The sequence below is a fragment of the Fukomys damarensis genome, unplaced genomic scaffold, assembly GCF_012274545.1.
Source record: "Fukomys damarensis isolate Sample0158 unplaced genomic scaffold, DMR_v1.0_HiC HiC_scaffold_25, whole genome shotgun sequence".
NCBI lineage: Eukaryota > Metazoa > Chordata > Mammalia > Rodentia > Bathyergidae > Fukomys > Fukomys damarensis.
The window spans coordinates 9,261,469-9,283,941 of record NW_022900937.1 but is presented as its reverse complement, the minus strand read 5'-3'; the positions used below and the strand labels follow the sequence as shown (position 1 = coordinate 9,283,941).

Here is a 22,473-nt window from a genome sequence, read left to right as displayed (position 1 = left end):
GGTACACGGAAAACAAAAAATTCTAAGTCACTAGGCTGGAAAATATGGGATGAAGCCAAGATGCATAGTTCTCACTGTTGCAGGCATCGGTACCATTTTCAATCTGATAATGTTCTTTATCAGCCCCCTTGAATATTTTCTAGACCTACCTGACTTGAAGGTCCCCCACCCCTCTCTAAAGCATGTGTAGGACGAGTTCATGGGCTGCAGAGTCACAAAAGGCTGGGGTGCAACCTCAACTACACCACCTGTGTCACTATGTGACATTGAAGAAGTGACTTGCTGTCTGTGACTCTGAGTCCTCATCTGTAAGGGGAAATTAGAATTACACTGCCAGGATAACATTTAGTAACCTAGGGCTATATCAAGCAGTCTTCTAAATTTTGCATTGATTATGAAATTGAACCCTCTCAACAATCCTAAATACCGTTTTTAGCTCCATTTTAAGATGCAGAAATTAAAGAGAAGCTACACACCTAAAATTTCTAGTATAGCACTTAAACTGTGGTTGTTTCATAAATACAGTGTCTTTCCATCTTTGCTTTATTCATTAGATTCATTAGGATCAAAGTAAAAGAGTGCAAGTAATTTTTAAAATATTAAGCATATATTTGACCTGTATATGTAGAAGAAGTATATAGAATTTAAATACAGATGTTCATTAGTGTTTCAGAAATTTTACCATTCCAAATTCAATCAACAAAAGATTTTTCATGACTAGAATACTTAACTGTAGGAATTCCTTTCTGATCACACATATTCACTGTGATTAAACATAGAACTATACCACAATGCTTTTTTTAATTGAGTTTATTGGTACATTTTAGAGATACAGTACAGTTACATTCATTATTGGGATCTTGTACTTTTACATGACAGGTCTTGGTTCTCATTTTTCCCCTTGTCCCTGCCCTCCCTTCACCCCTTCCTCCCCTCCCCATTTACAAACCACAATGTTTTTTTTATTTAAAAACAAGAGCAAAATCTTCTCCCTTGGATATAAAGTTAAAACAATTTTTAAATCAAATGATGCTGTTCTAATTAAATTATGCATTTGAGAAAAATGTGTACTTGCAAAGCTAATTAGAGAAAAAAATCAATTTTAGGGATCATACCTTTTGTGTATTACTCATATAGACAAAATTTAAGCCTGATTTGTAATTTCATTTAAATAATTTTAATTTACAAACATCAGATTATATTTGGCATAGGTAAAAATGGTAAAACTAATTTGTATATTCTGGTTACTCAGAGAGAGAGAGAGAGAAGAGTTAAGAGACAGGTTTAAATAGGGAGGGAAGGTCTTACTCTTTTTTTGCTGCTGTTGTTCAATTAAAAAAAAATGTTTCTCCAGGAAACTCAAGCCAGTGGAAAGTTGGGTGTCAGAGGTGCTTAGAATGCCTTAAACCCCTGTACACTGGTGTGGGTGACAGTGTCATTCTTACAGTCCACAGCTGGTGGATGCCATCACCTCTGCTCAGACCCCCGACTCCTTAGAAGCCATTTTAGACTTTCTGGATTTCAAAAGTGACAGCAGCATTATCCTCCAGGAGCGGTTTCTCTATGCCTGTGGATTTGCCTCCCATCCCGATGAAGAACTCCTGAGAGTCCTCATTGTGAGTCAAGGGGACCCTGGGAAAATAAAGTCTCTCAGCTGCTAACTATGAATTGAAACACCTCTCAAGAATATAAGCAGTGGGCTCAGCGGTTCGGCGGCCTGCCTTGCATGCGCAAGGACCGGAGTTCAATCCCCAGTACCCCACCCCCCCAAAAAAGAATATAAGCAGTAATGAAAAGGTGTTTGATCAGAATTAAGGCTGCAAACTGGAGCCTTCTGATCAGCCACCCTCAGATTTTACCGGGTTGCTTTATATCCATCAGCCACTACTTTGCAGTAAATCACTTCACCAGTGTCTTTACGATCCTACCAATTAATATAAAACAGACTTTGTGGAAACTTCAAGGCTGTCACCCATCTTTGCATGTGTCATGGAACTAGACTTCAGAAGGAGAAGTATAGGTTATACTTTAGTGAGCAATTTTTAAAAATTCATTTTGACTTAAATTTTTTCATGGTGCTTATACATATACATTGAAAGGATACAATTGTTCCAATGTTTAATTGTTAAATTGGAACCATGAGCTCCATTTCTTTTGAGTCCATGATTTTTTTAAGTACTCATCCATTTATGAGCTATTGGAATAGTTCATATTCTTTTTGGAAAATAAGCCTATTTGAGAATCTGATAAACAGCAATGAACATGAAAAACTTTCCCCCTGGTATTGGCTCCTTCATTCCTTCCTTATAAGTGCCCCTTAGAAATGCGTAAAGGACTCAGTGACCTTTGCTATCGCTGCTTGGCTTACAGGGGAAGTTCAAAGGTTCTTTTGGGAGCAACGACATCAGAGAGACTGTTATGATCATAATCGGTGCCCTTGTCAGGAAGTTGTGTCAGAACGAAGGCTGCAAACTCAAAGTAAGTACAAGCCCAGCCTGAGATGTGGTCTTCCAGACCAAGCCACACAGTTCTCACCACACTGCCCGGTGGCTCTCCCAATCCTCCTGCCCTGCCCCGTTTTCCTATTTGTGTGGCAATTATCATCCAACATACTTTATGGTTCCAGGTTTCACCAGACTCATCATTTCTTTCTGTCTCCACTGTTTGTGTGCCCCGTGCAGGAACAAGTTTTTGCTTCGTCCACTTGCTAGAAAGTGAATGGGCCATTAATCTTTCTGCTGATCTATATTCATCGAGTGCCCATTATGTACTCAGATTTTCTGTCTTTCTTTTATTACGAATTGATAAGTGATCAATTATGAGGTAAAATGTGATGCTGCCACACATTCACACATTGTGGAATGATCAAATTGGGTTGGTTGACATATCTATCCCTCAAATACTTATTGTTTCTTTGTGGTGAAAACATTTACAATCCAAACTTCTAGGCAGTTTGAAACATGCAATATGATTTTATCAACTGTGGTCACAATGCCAGAACCCGTTTGTTATGTCTCACTAACCCTTTGAATCGACCATCTCTCCTTTCCTGATCAAATCTCCTCTGCCCCACCCCAGCCTTGGGTAACCCCCATTCTATTCTCTTCCTGCTTTCGTGATTTTTGACTTTTACACATCCCTCAGACAAGTTGTATTTTTCCATCTGTGTCTGGTTTATTTCACTTTGCACAGTGTCTTCCAGGTCCACCCACATTTTGGTGAATGACAGAGTTTCCAGCATCTCTAATGAACATGACTGTACCACTGAAACATAAACAAAATGAGAACCCAGAAGCTGCAGCAGCCTTTTCCGTTTGAGGAAGCTGGGAGAGGTTTTGCCAAAACAGTGATATTTGGCCTTAGCTTAGAATGTTTCAGTTCAAGAGATCATAGTATGGAATGAAGGCTGTTCTAAGAGTAAATCGTAAGCAAAGGTCCAAAGTGAGCCCAGGATGGCTTCTGCTGCGGACATTTGTGTGGTCAGCATTCAGACTCACCAGTTCTTTGTCTGTTGACCTTTTTGTGTGGCTTCGTTCCACTTTGCTTTATTTCAGTAGACCCACAGGGCACTGAGTGGTAGACATGCACCATTTTACTCCCAGATACTCTTACGTCTTATTACTTGTGTGTCATTGCATCCAGGCACCTACAGTAGACAAAGTACACATGTTTATGAGAGTGTGTGTTCAGACCACTGTTTCTAACGCTGACCCAGCAATCTTGGGCACTTGCTCTCCTTAGAGATATACACGTGTGTCCTCTTTCCCCCATGGCGAGAATTCTTGTTTTCAACAATGTCAGTATATTGATCCGCTCGATCCCTCTAAAACACACACAGAATGCTTTTGCACTGTTATCACTTCAAAGACAAAGTGCAGTTCAAGACTATAATACAGTTCTCTTTGCTCTCAGGGTGCCTTCCATTGACAGTACCTATAGTCTGAGTTTCACGCTCAAAAGTTACTTCCTTATTTTCTATCCTTTTCAGTTAAGTTATATTCTCAATTTGATATATTTGTGTCCATTGGTTTATGTTTGAAATGAATTTTAGTAATTTTATATTCTGGCTGATTTAATTTTACTTCTTCACTGTATTTATTGCTTTTAGAATTGTATAGCTCCACTGAAGTACATTGGTTCTGTTGTGGGGGGCGAGGTGTACCGGCCTCTCGATTTCAGAGTTCATAAATCCTAGCTTGGGATTTAGCTTAGTGGTGCCACTGCCTGCCTTGCAAGTGCAAAGTCCTAGGTTCAATCCCCGGTAACAACAACAACAAAAAAGAATTCATAAATCCTGTAGCTGAATCACAGCCCAGAATCTTTTGGTTTAAAGATGAAACAAGCCACAAAACATATGCAGTGGCAAAGATAAGACCAGAACTTGGATATCCCTCTATCTAATTTGGTTTTCTATTAAACTATTAACTTGTCTTCTATCTCTTTTTCCTTTTCTTTTTCTCTTTCTTTGTCTGGGTCAGGAAAAGGCCTCTCATGCAGAACACATTTTAAAAGTACCTAGCAAAGGTACTTTTTATGCCACATAAAAGACATTTAAATCATATTTTTGAACTGTGTGACAATGTTAATTAAATTTACAGTCAAATGAAAACAAACACTTTTAGAACAACTGGACTTTATGTGTTGAGCTCTAAGGACTTTTGCTTAAATTGTTACTTAAAAGTTGTATAAAGATGTTCAGAAATTTAGTAAGTGGGAAGTTTCTAAAATAATCACTTACAAAGGAATTTTTAAAATGGTTGTATTCATTCAGGATGTGTTCAAAATGAAATATGCCTGTTATTAACAACATTTAGTGCTTAAGAAGGTGTTACTGTATGTATTTTTTAAAAGAATACACCTTTCGCAAACTTTACTTGTTTATTTCAACCAGGCAATCAATGCAAAAGTTTCCTGAAACTCTTGTTTTCTCCCCCAAGTTTAATTTTGTGTATAGTCACATATGCCTAAGGTGTGTGATGTTTTAGGCAGTAGTTGAAGCCAAGAAGTTAATCCTGGGAGGACTTGAAAAGCCAGCGAAAAAAGAAGACACCAAGATGTACCTGCTGGCCCTGAAGAATGCCCTGCTCCCAGAAGGTATCCCACTTCTGCTGAAGTATGCAGAGGCCAGCGAAGGGCCCATCAGCCACCTGGCCACCACCACCCTCCAGAGATACGATGTCCCCTTCATCACGGATGAGGTAGCATCTCTGGAAATGCTGGCAACACTAATGGTCACAAGCAATCTCCTCATGAGTCTCTCTACTTTTCCCCCGGTGATCTGTATCTCCTGCCTGAGATAACTCTTAAATTATATGTAGGGCTATTTGAAAGTGCTTCACACTTTGAGTAATGTCTTATGTTCTGAAACACTGGTAGTGAAGCCTACTATCTTACTCTAAGAGACAAATTGTTTTCAGAAACATTTTCTCTTACAAGTTTTAAGATGCTGTTAAATTTTTTAACACTTAACAGATATCCTGGTTCAAGTATAGTCTTGTTTTTAAAATTTCCACCGAGCAGAGAATGTTTATAAACCTAAAGATAAACTTTCTGTGAAGAGTATTCAACACTGAGAATTTTTTGTTTTTTGTTTTTAGTTTGCACCTAAGCACCTGCTTTCCCAGTTTTGTGTCAGAGTTGATTGGCTATCAACCATGATGGTTAGAGGTACGAGATTTTGAAAAACACAGACCCAAGAATAAATTCTGGCTGTCTTTTTCTTGTTGTTTGTTCTTGGGTGAGATACTTAACTCGTATCTGCCTGAGAGCAAGGCTGATATTGGAAGGAGACAGAAAAAGGCAGAGGCAGACTTTGAAAGAAATATTTATACATTCCTACTATAGAATCTCACACATTACATGTTACACAGAGCTAGTCAACACTAAAATTGCTTGTGGCCACAGTTTGCTATTGTTATGGCAAATTTTCTTTTGTGCCAATGTTTTGTTTAGAAAAGAAGCCCTAATGGGCCCTATGATTGATAATGGTGTGTCAGCTAAGTCCATCAAATGTAGTAGATGTACTACAGATGTCTATGGTAGTCTGTGTTCTGTTGCTATAACAGAACAGCTGAGACTGAGTACTTTACAAAGCATCCATGTAGCTCAGAGATCTATAGGTCAGGGAGCATGGTGCTGATGTTCTCTTATACAAATGGTATCAAATGGCAGGAAATGCAGGCAAGGGTGGCAGATGGTATGTATGGAATAAAGATTCTGGGGTGCTGGGCGCCCTCTCAACAACCCATTCTTAGAAGCATTAATCCAGCCCATGGAACTGACCATTCTCCTAGCATGTCATTTCCTTCCACAAGGCCTCCTCTCTCAAGATTTCTCCCCAGCACAGAAGCCTCTGAGAAGCACATTCACATCCAGACCCCAGCAGCCATGGCACAGGACAGTGACACAGGGGCATTGCGCTACCCACTCAGGTTTTCTACCGAAACTAAAGCTGCTCTACCAATAAGGTGCATTCATTTTTTAAAAAGAGTAGAAGGAGTCTGAGTACTTCCTGGGGTGCTGGAAGAGCCTTCTCTCCCCAGTTTGCCACATGGCACTACAGTCCTTAAACCCTATAGATCTAAATTAGACCAGGCTGTGTTGCAGTGCACTTAGAAATCTCAGCAGGTTATCAGAAGTTTATTTTTCATGATGTTTCTAACGTGTGAGGCCGTGAGCTCATGGAAGTCATGTGAGCATGTGGGAAGGTGTACCAGCTCTCAATTACCTCCCCCAAGAGGTGAGCCACACGGATCCTGTTTATGGTCCAGTCGCACGGCTCTAACTAATGGCAACAGACCTTGGAAAACAGTGACACATGCACGTCTTTATAAATACCCACCATTCCTGCTACAGTATCAGTTCTTAACTTGTAGATGTGCACTAAGTTTGAACATCTTGTAAACAGGTTAAGAAGACCTTGAACAGGATCTATCACCAGAATCATAAAGTTCATGAAAAGACTGTGCGCACCACAGCAGCTGCTGTCATTTTAAACAGCAATCCATCCTACATGGAGGTAAAAAACATCCTGCTTTCGATTGGGGAGCTTCCCAAAGAAATGAATAAATACATGCTCGCCATGATTCAAGACATTCTGCGCTTCGAAACACCTGCAAGGTATGATAGATTCATCCTGTGGCGCCTCTGCTTGTAATATAGTAATACTTTGTTCCTTGTGCTGCATAAAACCAGTAACCAATTTCCCATCAGAGGGCTGTTTATTGAGCCAGATAAAATGGCTTCCCTTTGGCTATTTATGGCTTGGAACTCTGGGTGTGATCTTTACTCTGGTGTTCTGTTCCGTCTGGTAAACATAGGCAGCAATACTTCAATTCACCAATGCTTGTGGTCATGAAAAATTTGGTTCACAAACAGAAGCATTTGGAAAATTTTTGCTTCCTTTCACGAATGCTGCCTCAGGTGGTGAACATGATAGGCACCCTCTTTCCAAGAATCGTGGAGCCAATTAAGTTCACCAACTGAGACACCACTATTACCAAAAGTTGGTAACATTATAAAATTGTATTTTCAGCGTGACTATGTTTATAAATAGCACAACCGAATGGTATAAGTGCATGTCAGCTGTCTTTCACTTTCACTTCCCCAGTGTTAGGAACCTTTGAGACCTCATTTATCATGGCTTCAGTGCATCTGCCCCGTGTGTGACTCAGGTGGGGTCTATACAGGTCACCGGCTGCCGTGCAATCGGAGTTGCTCTCTGCCACTCTTGCTGGCTCCCCCTGTTCCCAATCGTTGGCCCCAAATCCATGGATGCCACTCTTCAGGATGCCCCCAAAGCCCCTCTTCAGAGAGAAGCAATTCACATTTTCTCTACAGGCAGTGCACCAGCGTTCTAACTGGTGCCTTCCCCATAGAAAAGGAGAAGAGGCACAGGGGCGGGTGAGAGGACAGGATGGCAAAAGCTTGAACCCAAGGGAAACAGAGCTAAGAAGAATGAAGGATCAAAAGCCAGGGACTCAGTAGAACCAAGAGAAGAACCAGGCAGAGGGGGAAAAAGAGAAAGAAGCAGGTAAGCGGGGAGGGAGGCAGGAAGTCAGCCCTGGCCGCAGTTGCATATTTCTAGGTGACTGGATTAATTTTCCTTCTGCTCCGTTGCTCTTCTGAGACTCTGGCAGGGCCTGGGTGTCTGTACTGCCTTTGTCTTATGAACTTGGAGACTCAGGGACACCAGAGAGAGGGTGAGGGGGCAGAGAGCAGCCTAGGGGGGAAGACGTCACAGGCAGATTCTCAAAACCAAACCCTCCCAGCTGGAAGCGACGTGGAAGGCCACCTTGGTTGGTGTCTCTTCCCTGTGTGGGGGTCAGGCCCTCTAGAAGTGGTGTCAGGCTTCACTCACCTTCTCTGGTGGCAGGAAGCTCATGTCCTCTGGGAATCCTGTGTGACTGCTCAGTGTCTCAGCATCATGTCTTTGCATAATGGAAATCTCAGCTTAGTCTTGGTTCCATCTCTGGAACAAAGCAATGCAAGTCTAATGACCCGTTCAGATGAGTGCCCTGCAGAAGTTGGGAGCCAGCTGCTAAGGCCGATCCTCTTCACTTTCCTAGGCTACAGTCCAGGCACCTATGGTAGCAGAAGATGGTGGTTGAGGGGCATATAAAATTACTGCTCCCTCTTCTCAAAACTTTTGCGTTAGGCCAGGTTCAGTTTACTGTCGTTAATTATTTCTCTGCTTTGCTATGTTGCTCTAATTTTGTTATTACTGATAAGGTTAGGATTGTATAATGAGAGATGGAAAGCTCTCAACATTAAAACATGGACAAGACAGAGAGGTATAGGGTAAAGGTTAAGACTTATTACTTAGAGAAGACAACGGCTACTCTTTGGGTTTTAGTGAGCTGTTTGTACAACTAAAAGCTGCACAGATACAGAAGAAACTCTGGAAGTCGACTGTTACATGTTTTTAGCCAATGGTGACATTAGAGGGTGTAGAGAAATGTTTGAAGAAATGCTGTGCAGCCTCCTGGTTCGGCACAGCTTTCCTTAGGCATGAAGACTTTTCAGGAGAACCGCGGTGCCGCCAAGCCCATGTGCTCTCAGCTCCTGAGGTGCCGCCCCAGTCCTCTGAAGTAGGTCACAGCTGGCGTCCTTGCCCTGGCATTTGGAGACCAAGCTGCCCGCAGATACCTGAGGGATGAAAAGGAAAGCTTTCGTCATGGCGCTGATCTGCAGCCGGCAGCTCCTTGTATCTTGGGGTGGCATGAGGAAAATCGGGCTCCCTCTTTCCTTCGCTGAGAATTCAGTTTCTTTGCAAAACTGGCAGGGAGGCAGCCATTACAACGAATGTGCAGCTTTTTCTCTTTACACGTTGCAGCAAAATGGTTCGCCGAGTTCTCAAGGAAATGGTGGCTCACAATTATGACCGATTCTCCAAGAGTGGATCCTCTTCGGCCTTTACTGGCTACATAGACCGTACGTAACCTGCCAAGGGGTTCTCCTGCCCCTCCCCGGGAACACAAGGGGCTGCTGTGGGGTGACGAGGCTGTTTTGTCCTTAGGTAGCTCCCACTCCGCATCCACTTACAGCCTCGACATCCTTTACTCGGGTTCTGGCATTCTAAGGAGGAGCAACCTGAATATCTTCCAGTACATCGGGAAGGCTGATCTCCATGGTAGCCAGGTAACGATTTCCTGTGGAATTTGCGGAATAGAGGATGTAAGAAATCAGCCTAAGGTGGAACACGTACGTGTGAATACGGATGGTGGCTCTGTAGAAGGTGTAAATTAATTGTGGCCTCTGTCACATGTTGCCCAGTATTTTATCAACTGCCAGAGGCTGTGTGGTTTGTGATCTCAGAGAAGGCTTCAAGTTGGAAGCCTAAATAATCTGATTTGTCTCACTTGCTGGGCATATTTTTGTCTTTTCAAAGGTATCCACAAAACTGAAAGGCCAGTATTTCTCGCTTAAGCATTTTATGACATTTTATTGCTATTCACAGAGATATTCCTTAGGGGCTCCCAAGTATTTAATTCTGTGATATATTTGCTTTTTTTTAGTGTCTCTACAAAGAGACTCGGTAGCTATAAGAGATAAGGCATGAAAGAATACAGCTCCCTAGGGCTGGGGATTTAGCTCAGTGGTGCCACCACCTGCCTCACAAGCGCAGGGACTGGAGTTCTATCCCCAATACCAAACAAACAAACAAACAAAAATGGCTCTCTACAGAGCCAATTGGCATGGCTTCAGTGCTGCTAGGAGAATAAAGGGCAGACGTTTGACAACTAGCTATCTTCCATTCCATTAGTTTTACCAAAACTTAGGTGCTGTTCTATAAAGCTTCTTTATTATGAAACATTTTCTTTTTAGTTTTTATGAATATCCCATTCTAACCTTCTGTGTAACTGAAATCTTTGAACTTTTAAGGGTCACCCTGTGCTACAGAAACTTGAGTTCTCAGCAGTGCAGTGTCACCACTCCCTTTGGCAGTGTTCTGTCCCCAGAAGTCACCATCTGTTTTCTGATACTCACTCTGAAATGCCAGGCACCCTGGGGTTGAGGGCTGGGTACAGCAGACAGGAAATGTTCAGCCTTCCTCTGGGTGGTAGAAGTCAGGCATGAGCTTCTTGTGGTGTCCACCATGGTGCTTGCCATCATTTTTTTCTTTTTGGCGAAGGAGAGGAATTTGACCTCAACATGTGCAGAGTCCTGGGCCTGCCTGTATCAGCAGCATTAGAACCATGCCAGCCCCTTTGCCTCCTCTCAGAACACTCTAAAATTGCAATTCCATCCTATGTGGAATGTCCTGGGCAGACTGAGCCCGGGACTGCATCATCGCATAATGGAAAGCTCCTGGTCCTCGCAGACACAGTGCAGCGGGTTGACTTCTCCCCTGCTATTCACTGGCTGAGCAAGCTTGGAGTTTTTAAAATTTTGTCCCCTACAAAATGGGTGAGCTCATCTGTGCCTAAAGGGTGGTTGTGAAGATGACCAACTTGCCTTTTATTCAGGCAGAAAGGTTTTCATTTTGGTTTGGGATGGGTTGGGTTTTGCCTAGCTGCTGCAGACATTTTAAATTTTGACCCCTAGACAAGTCCCAGAAGCCTGGCATCACTCAGAGCAGGCAGGAGCATGTGCCAGAATAATCCCCAAATTATCATCTCTTTTCTCCTAGGTGGTAATCGAGGCCCAAGGGCTGGAGGCCTTGATTGCAGCCACTCCGGATGAGGGCGAGGAGGACCTGGACTCCTACGCTGGCCTGTCTGCCATCCTCTTTGACGTTCAGCTCAGACCAGTCACGTTCTTCACTGGCTACAGTGATCTGATGTCCAAAATGCTGTCTGCGTCCAGCGACCCTGTCAGTGTGGTGAAAGGACTTATTCTGCTAATAGACCATTCTCAGGTACTGTGCTCTGTCTGTGTATATATATTAGTCCCTCAAATGTGCTCCATGCCCAAGGGATACAGGATAAAGTTCTGCCCATCTTGGACCTCACCTTCTCAGCATTTGGCCCTCTTGGCACTGTTGCCTGTTGTCCTGTTCTTTGTTTCAAATAAGCAGCATTTCCTTGTGCACTTACTAGCTGTTTAGGGTTCTCCTTACTGGGAGGTAAGCAAATGCAGATGCTAATAAACAGAAAGAGGAGCTGGGAGAGAGCAGAGGGTATGGAGCACAGAGGTAACACTGCCACCTTACTTGGCTTCCTTGGATATAGGAGCCAAACCGTGTGGCTTCTATAAGTTCCCAGTGATGCTTGACAGTGATGACAAAGACCTATAAGGTGTATCATTTTGACCCTGCCAGTTTAGTGGAGGCCAAGCAACCAGTGGTACCAGCCATGAATCTCCAGGATTCTCATGGAGACTGTGCCTCCAATTCTCATCCTTGTAGAATCTTAGAAAGGTGTGTTCATTCTTGGAAAGCAGGAGTACTTGAGACCTCCTTCTTCAGAATACAGTGGACCCTTGACTTACAAACTCAATTCAATTGTGAGGGCTGGGTGTAACTCAAGCTGGTCAATTGAAGGCTCAGGCTCCTCTCCACAGCCTTCAAAGTCTTCCTCCTGTGCACAAGAAGATCTCAGTGTCCTTAGACATTAGCTCGGGATTAGCAGTTAACCCCACACAAGAAAGGATGTTGTAATGTTCCTTCCAGGACCCTTTGAGGATTAAATCTGTACCTGAGTCCATCTAGAAGCACAAGTGACTGGCATTTGGGTCAAAACTCAAGACTCTGTTAGTAAGTTAAAATTAAAATTCTGGTCAGAACCCAAGTTGTTTGAATGTCAGGCCAGTTTAACTTGCGGGTCTGCTGTAATTTTCAGTTTTCCTTAACTCCAGACCTTACTATATTGTGCAAAGGGCTGGCAATGCTAGCTTTTGTGCACAAAGTTTCAAGCGACCAAAATACAAGAGACAAGAGTGATCTTTGTCCTTGGATTTTTTGAGAAACAGAAGACAATTAATCTGAAGAACCCCTGAGTGTGAATGCACGATACTTAAAATCCTTTTCTTTAAAGGCTCAGTTTAGTTTGTTTTAGTAAGCATAGCAACTGTACTAAAGCTACTAAACTGTAGCTTAGTTGTAGAGCACTGGCCCAATGTGCACAAGGCCCTGGCTTTGATCCCCAGAACCACAAAGAAAGAAGGAAGGAAGGAAGAGACAATGAGTTGCTGAATAAGGACCTGTTGGGGAGTCACCCTAATTCATCTTCTTATGGTGAAGATATACAAGGAGATTGAAATTTAAATTCATAGACTACAGAATTTACTTGGGACGTTTGCTTTTGTGGGTTACTAAATTCATGGTCCGTACCCTAGGTCTGAATTTTTCCTCCGTTATGTCCTTGCTTGTAGGCTCTTGGTCAGTTACTTAACAGCTTTGAACCACAACTTCCTGGTAATAAAGTGAAGCATTTGGAAAAATAATCCAAAGATTTTGCCAACTTTGTTTTTCTTTGCCAGACAATTTGAAGATTCTCATTGGTTTGGTTCTGGTTATGAAGTTATAGTTTTTAAGAGCTGGAGAGACTTTAGGTATAAGATTTTATTAAAACCACCCCAGAGCACGAATAGCTATAACTAAGTATCATTAATTCTCTATAATTTCTCACATCAGTGCAGGATAACCATATATAACAAAAACAAAACACAACTAAGAGTGGCTTAACCAAGTAGTTTGAATTTTGTCATGTACTAAATATGCAGAAGTAGGTGACCCCGGGCTAATATAGAAACTCTAAAATACCAGAACTAAGCTCTTTTCCTTTAACTCAGTGACTCTGACTCGGGGCTTTAGACCTCAAGCTTGTCTCCTTGTGAAGCTGATGGCCACTGTCTTTCCAGCTGTGACTCCTCATCCCAGGGAGGAAAAAGGGGAAGGGGAATATCTGGCTCTTTTTTCAAGAACGCTTTTAGAAGCAATGTTATTGGCAAAAACTGTCTCATGGTTGCTTCTAGCTGCTAGGGAAGCTGGTGAATGTAGTTTTGCCATGGGGGTAGACACATTGCAAACAGAAATGTGCTCCTGTTCATGCAAAGCAAGACAAAGAGGCAAAGAAGTAGTGGCTCTCAATCCTTTAACCCTCAAGGCACACGTGACAAACACTTCACAGATGATATCAGGAGTTTCCACTGCGTGATCCTCTCCCATTATTAATGGAAGAGACCTCCAAATGTAGCCCAAGAGTGCTGATGAATAGTCCACGTTTTAAGGCACAGGATAGCACCACCAGCATGTGCTCAGCTACCCATTCGCAATGCTTGATGGTTTGGATCAGAGTGCAAAACTAGATGCAAACATAAGTCATCATCTAAGCCTGGGTTGGTAGATTGGTTCTGCAAAGGCAGAAAGTAAATATTTTAAGCTTTAAGGGCCATGTGGTTTTTGTGCACGTGCTCAATTCTGCTACTGTAGAGTGAACAGCCTACAATTTTTTGGAAATTTTATTTACAAAAATAGCTCATGGGAAGGTAATAAGGGAAAAGGAAAAAAAACATGAGAAAATGCAAAATGGAAATAAAGTATTTGTAAATAGGGAAGGGAGGATGGGGTGTAGGGAGGGCAGGGATAAGGGGAAAAAAAGAGAACCAAGGTACAAGATCCCAGTGATGAATGTAACTATACTGTATACCTAAAAAACAACAATAAACTCAATGAGAAAAAAAAAAAAAACTCATGGGCCAGGCGTGGTGGTGCATGCCTGTAATCCCAGCACTTGGGAGGCTGAGGCAGGTGGATCACTGTGAGTTTGAGATAAGCCTGGGCTACATAGTGAGTTCCAGGTCAGCCTCAACTACATAGTGAGACCCTGTCTCAAAAAAAAGAAAAAAATAATCTCAAGGACCTGGCTCTGCTGTAGGCCACCACTTGGAAACCCCTGATTTAGATGATCTTACATGGTTTTTCTATTCATTAAGTGAGGCACCTCCAGTAAGATATAGTCTGTGAGAAACACTGTCACCTGACAATGACAGGAGCCAAACCGCATGGCTGCCCTAAGTTCCCAGTTCCTTCACATTAGCTGTGATGCATGGCACAGCCCGTGTCCATGGCACCCACGTTTCTCTTCTAGACTGCATGTGACTCTCAGTACCCTTCGTGGCACCTCCTAACAAGTCCTGAGCATTGCACTGAGTCTCTCCCTGTCGCTGTGACGCCACTTCCTCCCAAGTGTCCCACAGAATGAAAGCAGAGTCACACCGCTGCCGCACCTTCTCACTATGCCTGTTCCTAGACCAAGTTGTGTGTCTGAGATTTCCTTCTGTGCTCTCTGGAATTCAGGGAGGCCAATGCTGTCCTTTTTAGAAAATGAAATCATGTCATTTCTATGGGATACTGCAGGACTCATTCTGTCTGTGTAGGGACAGCTACATAAAGAAGTTAGCTGTGCTGCCAATTGCCAGGAACTGAGGATCTTTGGAGGAATATCAAAAGTAAAGATGCTGAGCTTTTCTCTGAATCATTACTGCTCTGAACGCTCTCCTTAGGCAATCGGACTTCAGCCCAGCTGAAAATGTTCTGCGATGAGTATCAGACAACCATAAAATTGCTCAGGATGGACCATTTCTGTTAATGATTCCCGTGCTCCTGAAAAATCAGTCGAGTTTTTATTGGACCTGATCACTCAGCCAGAGCCATTTCAGATGTCAGACTATGGGGTGTGAGGCTTAGGTGGAAGTTTTCCTCCCTCCCTGCCCTGGCATGGGTAGCTTCAGGAACTTGTATACAGCACCAGGGGTCATTGTGTTACTTTTTGTTTGGGCAAAAAGGATGCAGTGGTCTGTATTTGAAGAGTGCTGAAGGACAGCTTTGTCTACCCCCACCCACAAAATACAAACCTCAGGGGATCTCCGATGGAGGTGCCCTCAATTTCTCTGGCACCATTGTTCTCAGTTTTAGAGGAGTCTGGATCCCACTCATGACAGCACAGGTTGCCGGGCCAGTCTTGGAAGGTGTTGGCAGCCTTGAACCTGCACTTGGGACAGGGAGGTTCCTGGTGATGCTCATGCTTCTTCTCAGAGGACCAGACATCCAGGGCCATTTGCCCAAAAGTGACTGAAGGAGAACACCCTTTGCAGTTGCATCTTCACTTCTCTAGTGTCTTAATTACCTTAGCAAATTAGCAGAGTCTACTTCTAGTGATTAAGATGTGTACAATTTTCCAAACCTAGAGAAAAGTTCCACATCCACCCAAGTCAATAGCATATCCATAGCAACTGTATTGTACTTACTATTGTTACTTTTTTAATGTGTGTGTGTGTGTGTGTGTGCCTCTAGGAGCTTCAGTTGCAATCTGGACTAAAGGCCAACATAGAGGTCCAGGGTGGTCTAGCTATTGACATTTCAGGCTCAATGGAGTTCAGTCTGTGGTATCGTGAGTCAAAAACCCGAGTGAAAAACCGGTAAGTATATCGTGTTCAATTCTCTATGGGTAGAACTACAGAGATATGTTCTTGGAATTATTTAACCTTTGGACTTTTCAAAGTCTATGCTTTGCATTTGTCATCATGAAATCATAGAGTTGGAAGTGAACACGGGAAGCCATTCCGACATAGTTTTTTAGGAGAGGGTCAGTTACTTAATGCAAGTCAACCAAGGATCTTCCTGCTTTTAGAGACACCCACAGACCTTGTGCCCAAGAGTGAGGGGCATGCCCTCTTGTTTCTCACTTTAGGTAGTGGTTAACGATGCTGTCTGAAATTTTTACTTTGAAGCAGTTTTCAGCCCACCACTCTTGTCGGAGTTTAAAACCTTTCCTTGTTTGCTGTCTTCAGATGATTAAAGTAAAAAGATAACAGAACCAAACCTTAAATATTCAGAGTTCTTATATCTGTGGTTTTTTTTTTTTTGTTTGTTTGTTTGTACTGGGGATCGAACTTGGGACCTTGTGCTTGTGAGGCAGATGGTGGAACCACTGTGCTAAATTTCTGGCCCCTCTTATGTGTTTTTTATCTGCATGCCTTTTTCTGGGCCTCCTTAGTTTTTCTATTCAACCTCTGAGGTCCAATGAAAATGTTTTACTTTGACCATAAAACAATGTCTCTAAACTAGATATAATCAAAATAATTATTCTTTTTTGTTATAAAACTGAAGAAAATTAAATAAAATGTAATTAATTTTTAACTTGTGGACATTTAAAAATATCCAGAAATGAGATAACAGTGATAAAATTTGAATTCTTACTTATTTTCAAATATTTGTGAACCAACAGAACTCTCAAATGATGGCACATTTAAAGATTACACATAGTAAGACTAAAAGAAACCAAAAAATGAGAAATGGTACTGGGCATTTGAAGCTTTCCACTGAATCTATCCTCTTTCTTCTCTTTTCAAAGTATTTTCCGGAAGTAAGGTTCTCCAAATTATATTGAATTATCTGTAGAGAGAAATCAACAACACTGACCCAAAAAACCTGGATATTTTAGAGGGACACAGCATTCTCTGTATCTGTATTGGAACTAACCTATCTTCCATTTCATTACTCATTCATTCATTTAAAGAAATTTATCACTTAAGCTTTTGCTAACTAGAGGACATTAGAATATGCTATAAGGGATGCAGGGGTTAAAACGACCTCTTCCCTACTTTTGTACCTTTAAAAACAGCGGAGAGGTTTTTAATTTGCACGGCAAAAATCAATACCTTAAAAAGAATGAACATTTAATTGTGGGAGTAATTGCGATTTAATTGTGGGAATAATTTCCCACAGTTGAGTTAGTCTTTTGTTATAAAGCATTACTTAGAGTGACCCCAAAGGTGAACCTTCCTCTTCATTGTCACTCAGACCCCATCCCCCAGTCAGTCCCATCTGTCCAGTTCTCTAGATGATGTGGGCCACCCCACACTCCCCTCCTTGGGCACCCACTGTGCTTGCCTTCCTGTGGGAATGGCTCTTCCAGTAGCTCAACAACCACGCTTACACCTCTAGGATGTAATAAAATGGAATAGAAACAGCCACCTCAAAGCCAACAGAGATAGCAAGAAACTCGTTAGTAACAGCAGTTATCATCTTGGTGAGTTTATAGTTCTTTTTCACGATAACTTAGTCTTTCTGGCCTCCTAAGAAGACGAGGCTCCAGGCATGTTTTCTTGCTGATCCTTTGTTTTTTTTTTTTCTTTTGTTTTTGGTACTGGGGATCGAACTCGGGTCCTTGCACTTGTGAGGCAGGCCACCGAACCGCTGAGCTAAATCCCTGGCCCTGCTGATCCTTTGTATATCATGCCAGGCAGTCTCATGCCCAATAGACACTCTGTTCCCATGAAGGCAGAGAAAGGAGGAGCCCTGGCTCTTTCCTGGCCCCTCCCTAGCTCCAGACAGGCCCCATCCCAACAGTCCTGAGCACACAGGGGTCATCTCTGCATTTCTGAGTGCTCCCTTCCAGCTGTCAGCATCACAGATTGTGAAATGCTACTGATTAGTCCAGCCCAGTGATATGTGACACCCACGGGTGTTTTTCGCAATCTTTAGGGTGGCTGTGGTGATAAATGCAGACATCACGGTGGACTCCTCCTTCGTAAAGGCCGGCCTGGAAGCCAGGACAGAGTCGGAGGCCGGCCTGGAGTTCGTCTCCACCGTGCAGTTCTCCCAGTACCCCTTCTTGGTCTGCATGCAGATGGACAAGGCTGACATTCCTCTCAGGTGAGTGGAATTCAGGGGATGCCCAGGGACAGCACCCAGCCCAGCAGGAGATTGCATTCAAAACGAAAACCAAACAAATAAAAGATGAGCTTTCTTTAAAGGAGTCAAAGAATAATTGATAAAAGTAAGAAAAATCAGTTCCTAGGATATCAGACAAATCCAATGACTCAATCATTTGACACTGAGTCAGATTTAACCGGGAGATAGCTTCTCAAGGAAACAAAGGGGTTGGATTGACCACAGGAATTGCGCAGGAATAGCTGTCTGCTCTACAGAAAGTTCACAATGAAACACCTGGCCACCCACGTACCGTGGCCTAAGGGCCCAGTGAATTTATCATTCTTATGTATCGTGTACAACAACTTGGCCTTTGGTTTAAGTTTGGACTCCAGCTTGAGTTTGGGGTTGTGAACCTATGTTACTAGAATGCTCAGCATCTTAAAAACCGGATACATTGTCTGTGTGACTTCCCAACATCTCTGCTATTCACACTATGTCCTGTGGCTCTTGTAACCCTTCTGTGTAGTAGAGCTACCCCATGGAGACAGTCCTGTCAGCCCAGGTGGCACTGCCTCTTCTGTAAGGGCTGTGAGGTCTCCTTGACCCGTCTAACCATAAGATACAGGAAGCTGCTTCTCACACCATCTCCTGTGCTAGCCAGACTAGAGTTGAATATTGTTTAACTTTGCTGACATTTTATGATGCGTATCAGAAATGTGTCAATAATACAAGTTACACATGTGTTGTATTTTTCACAGAATCTGTGTAGCGTTCTCACTAGCTTACAATAACTTATATGTAGAACCAACTTCCATAAACGCATTCTTTGTTTAAAAAGGGAGGGGGAGAAAAGAGAAGAAAAAATGAACATTCCAATGGTCAAAATGCCTGGACACGGTGGCTCACTGGTTTGAACCATGGCCCTGGAATCATTTCCCTGACCACATTTTCAGCATGGGCCTGAGCCAGGCTTCTGGAATGAGGGGTGGGAGACACAGCCAGGTCTGCAGAGCTGAACAGAGATAAAAGGAATTCAGCCTTCATCTCTAGAAAATTAAGTCAGGGCCATTCCTTTGTTTCTGGGCATTTGATGTGTGCCTGTTAGCATAGGAGAAGGGGGAAAGAGGACGACCACCCTCATGGGGACTCTGAGGTCCTTGGCACTGGACCCTTTCTAGAGTTTCTTGAAACAGGCATCGGTGTGAGTGACTTAACGTGTGTGATGTTGTGGTCACACAGGCAATCTGAGACGAAGTACGAGAGGCTGTCCACTGGCAGAGGCTACGTGATCCGGAAGCGAAGAGAGAGCCTCCTGGCGGGCTGTGAGCTGCCGCTGCATCAGGAGAACTCTGACATGTGCAACATGGTGTTCGCTCCGCAGCCAGAGAGCTCCTCCAGTGGGTGGTTTTAGGGCCGGCCAGGGACGTTTCGTGACGTTTCCCTGAAATGGATACGACGTAACGGCGTGACGACATAATGTGCCTACATACTTGCTCTCCGAGAGCGCAGTGTTTACATGTTTACCCGTATTTAAGAGTTTTGTAAAGAGCTAGGGAAAGCTTCCCATGATTAGATTTGGGCGGTGCCCCTTTGAGGCAGCTTGTGACACCTCCAAGATGTGACACAGCAGCCTCAGTTTCCCTGTTCCTCTTTCAGCTCCCATTAACACGGGCAGTGTAGTGCTGCTCTGGGAAGAAATCAGCGCTGAAAAACAGAGCCATGCACTCAGGAGAATCTGCCTTTGTCTAAATAACTTTCAGTCAGTGTATAGAAAGCCCCTGATAGACCTTTAAGTATGGCTCGCTTTCTATGAAACATTGCCTGAATGGGTGAAAGGCCATGTTTTATTTTCTTCTTTTTCTTGGGGGGAGTGGGTGCAGGACAGAGGGGTATAAGACTTTTAAAAGGATTTTGTCAGCCAACCTCAAGAACTAGTATTTATACTGCTGGGGATTTAGCTCAGTGGTTCCACTGCCTGTCTCGCAAGTGCAAGGTCCCGAGTTGTGATCCACGGTACCAAAAAGAATTAGTATTTATACTTCTGCTGTCGGTTTTGTCAAGCATTAAGGAGGAGGCACACAGATCTGGCCATGCAACAAAGCCTCGGCCATTCCAGAAACACTGGGCTTGGCCTATAGAGGTGAGAACACCGAATGCAGAACCACTGCTTGCTCTTCCTTATGTTGAAACTTTCAGACTCCAGTGTGATCACTAGATTTATCAGGGACACCCCACAGGCTCCCACTTTCTCTATGTGGCACGTGCTTTGTGGCATGATAGCCAGAACACTGTGCTTTCACAAACTGGCGAATTTGGGCTTTAAAAATATGTAATCAAATAAAGAGTCTCTATTTGTATGAATTAAAAGCCATGTTGGATATTTAAAAATATTTATTAATGAAATGGATGTGTTCACTGTGATAAGCCCCAAAATAAATGACAGGTGCTCCTTTGCCCATTAGCCACACCACGTGGAAGTTTAGCCCCCCAGGAATCGTTGTACACTGAGATGACGTGATGAAATAAATGTGTGAAAATCTACTGAACTCTGTCCGTCTTTCACTCCTGGAGCACAGAGCTTCTGGAGTCTGCTTTCCACCACCAGACCCAGGCAGCGGACTGGCTGAGCATGCCCAAGAGGGCTGCACAGGCACATGGATTTCCAAGGCCTCACCCAGGCTCCCTAGAAAGAAAGCTGGCTCTCACTGCTGTGTCCCTGAGGAGTGACAGGGAGGCTGGAGCCTGGCGAGGGTGCAGGGAGGAAGGGCTGATCCAGGGCACAAACTGAGGGCCTCAACTCAGGTCCTGAGCAAATAACATGCTCTGTGAAGTGTAAGACGATCATTTTCATAAAAGTGACAACCAGGGTGCTCTCCACATCAGCACTTTGTCACTTCCTCCCCCTCAGAAAAGTCTGTGCATCCTTGGAGACTGGCAGGACTTAGCCACCCCAGTGTGCACCAGAGAAGCAAGAAACCAGGAGCCTAGGACAGAACAAGTACACAAAGTAGACACGTAATAGCGATGGACCACATTGCACATTTACAAAGAGATGCTGGAGCCAGAAAAGCAACTGTAAATCTTGCTTGTTGTCCTATGAGAAGAGAGACTTTCTGTTTGCAAACCACTGGCCCACTGAGTGTGTCCCTGGGCCTCTTCTGGCCCTCCTTATCACAGGCCCTAAGGACCCAGCCTAACTTATCTCCTGTTATTCTTACCTCTAACGTATCTCCTGTTATACTTATGTCCCAAGTTCGAGCATCGTTAAGCTCACGCTTATTTAGTGCTCATTATATACCAGGTATTTTTAAGCACTTTACATAGGCTAATTTAACCCTCATAACAATCAGTATTATTTCCACATTACAGCAGTGTCCAAGAGAAATATAATGTTATCCAAATAATTTTAATTTCTGTAGCTGCATTAAAACGTAAGCAGAAACAAGTGAAATTAATTTTAATAATGTATCATGTTTAACTCAGTGTGTTCAAGGTATTATCACATCAACATGTAACTAACATAAAATTATTAATGGAATATTTTACTTTTGGGGAGTAGCGAGCCTTCCAAGCACGGCATACCTTAATACACATAGCACATCTCAACTTGGACTAATCAACTGCAGGTACATGGCTTAGCAGCTACTATACAAAACACATCAATGGAGAAACCAAGGTGCAAAAATCATTTAGTTTCCTAGACAGAATTAACTAGGATTCAAATCTAAGTGTCTCATCCCCAGAACCTGCACTCTGAACCCATTATCTTTGCAATATCTTTTCAGTTTTGAAGATTTGCTGCTAACACATAGAGATGACAGAAGTGAAAGTCAGTTGTGCCTTGTTGGGGCACGATACCCACACCCCACAACTTACAGGAGGGAAGGTATAATTTGGCTCAAGTTTTCAGGCCAGTGTTGGCCAGGTAAGATGTGGCAGTTGGGGTGGAAGGCCAACTTGGCTGGCCTGGGATCTGGCCTACGGATTGGAGAGCACACTCTGGGTATGTCTGGTGGGTCACGGAAGTGCGGCCTTGGGGTCTATATCAGGCCCCTGTCCCTTCCTCTCTGGCACTGTCCCCTGCTCTGTTTCCTGGCCACCAGGAACTAAGTGGCTTTGCTCCACCACAGCCTTCTGCTGCAATGGTCCCATGCTGGAGTAGCTGGCAACATTTTCCCCATTCTGTGTGGGTGTGTTTCCTTTGCAGTGTAAGAGATTTTTAATTTGACATAGTCCCATTTGTTAATTCTTTTTTTTTTTTTGGTACCGGGGATTGAACTCAGGTCCTTGCACTTGCAAGGCAGGCCACTGAACCACTGAGCTAAATCCCTGGCCCTGTTAATTGTTGAAGTTGTTTTTTTTTTTTTTTTTTT

At 43.3% G+C, this 22,473-nt stretch overlaps 1 protein-coding gene across 1 annotated transcript in view; it reads left to right on the top strand.

Annotated features, from left to right (window-relative positions):
* Mttp (microsomal triglyceride transfer protein) overlaps positions 1-20,620 on the top strand; it is a 39,679-nt gene extending 19,059 nt beyond the window's left edge. Inside the window, exons 9-18 of the mRNA XM_010603487.2 lie at positions 1,448-1,616; positions 2,371-2,478; positions 4,986-5,198; positions 6,908-7,119; positions 9,335-9,432; positions 9,518-9,639; positions 11,132-11,359; positions 15,737-15,861; positions 17,930-18,100; positions 19,340-20,620. Coding sequence (XP_010601789.1) covers positions 1,448-1,616; positions 2,371-2,478; positions 4,986-5,198; positions 6,908-7,119; positions 9,335-9,432; positions 9,518-9,639; positions 11,132-11,359; positions 15,737-15,861; positions 17,930-18,100; positions 19,340-19,511 — 1,618 coding nt within the window. The 3' untranslated portion in view covers positions 19,512-20,620. The remainder of the gene's footprint in view (positions 1-1,447; positions 1,617-2,370; positions 2,479-4,985; positions 5,199-6,907; positions 7,120-9,334; positions 9,433-9,517; positions 9,640-11,131; positions 11,360-15,736; positions 15,862-17,929; positions 18,101-19,339) is intronic.
* The last annotated feature ends 1,853 nt before the right edge of the window (positions 20,621-22,473 follow it).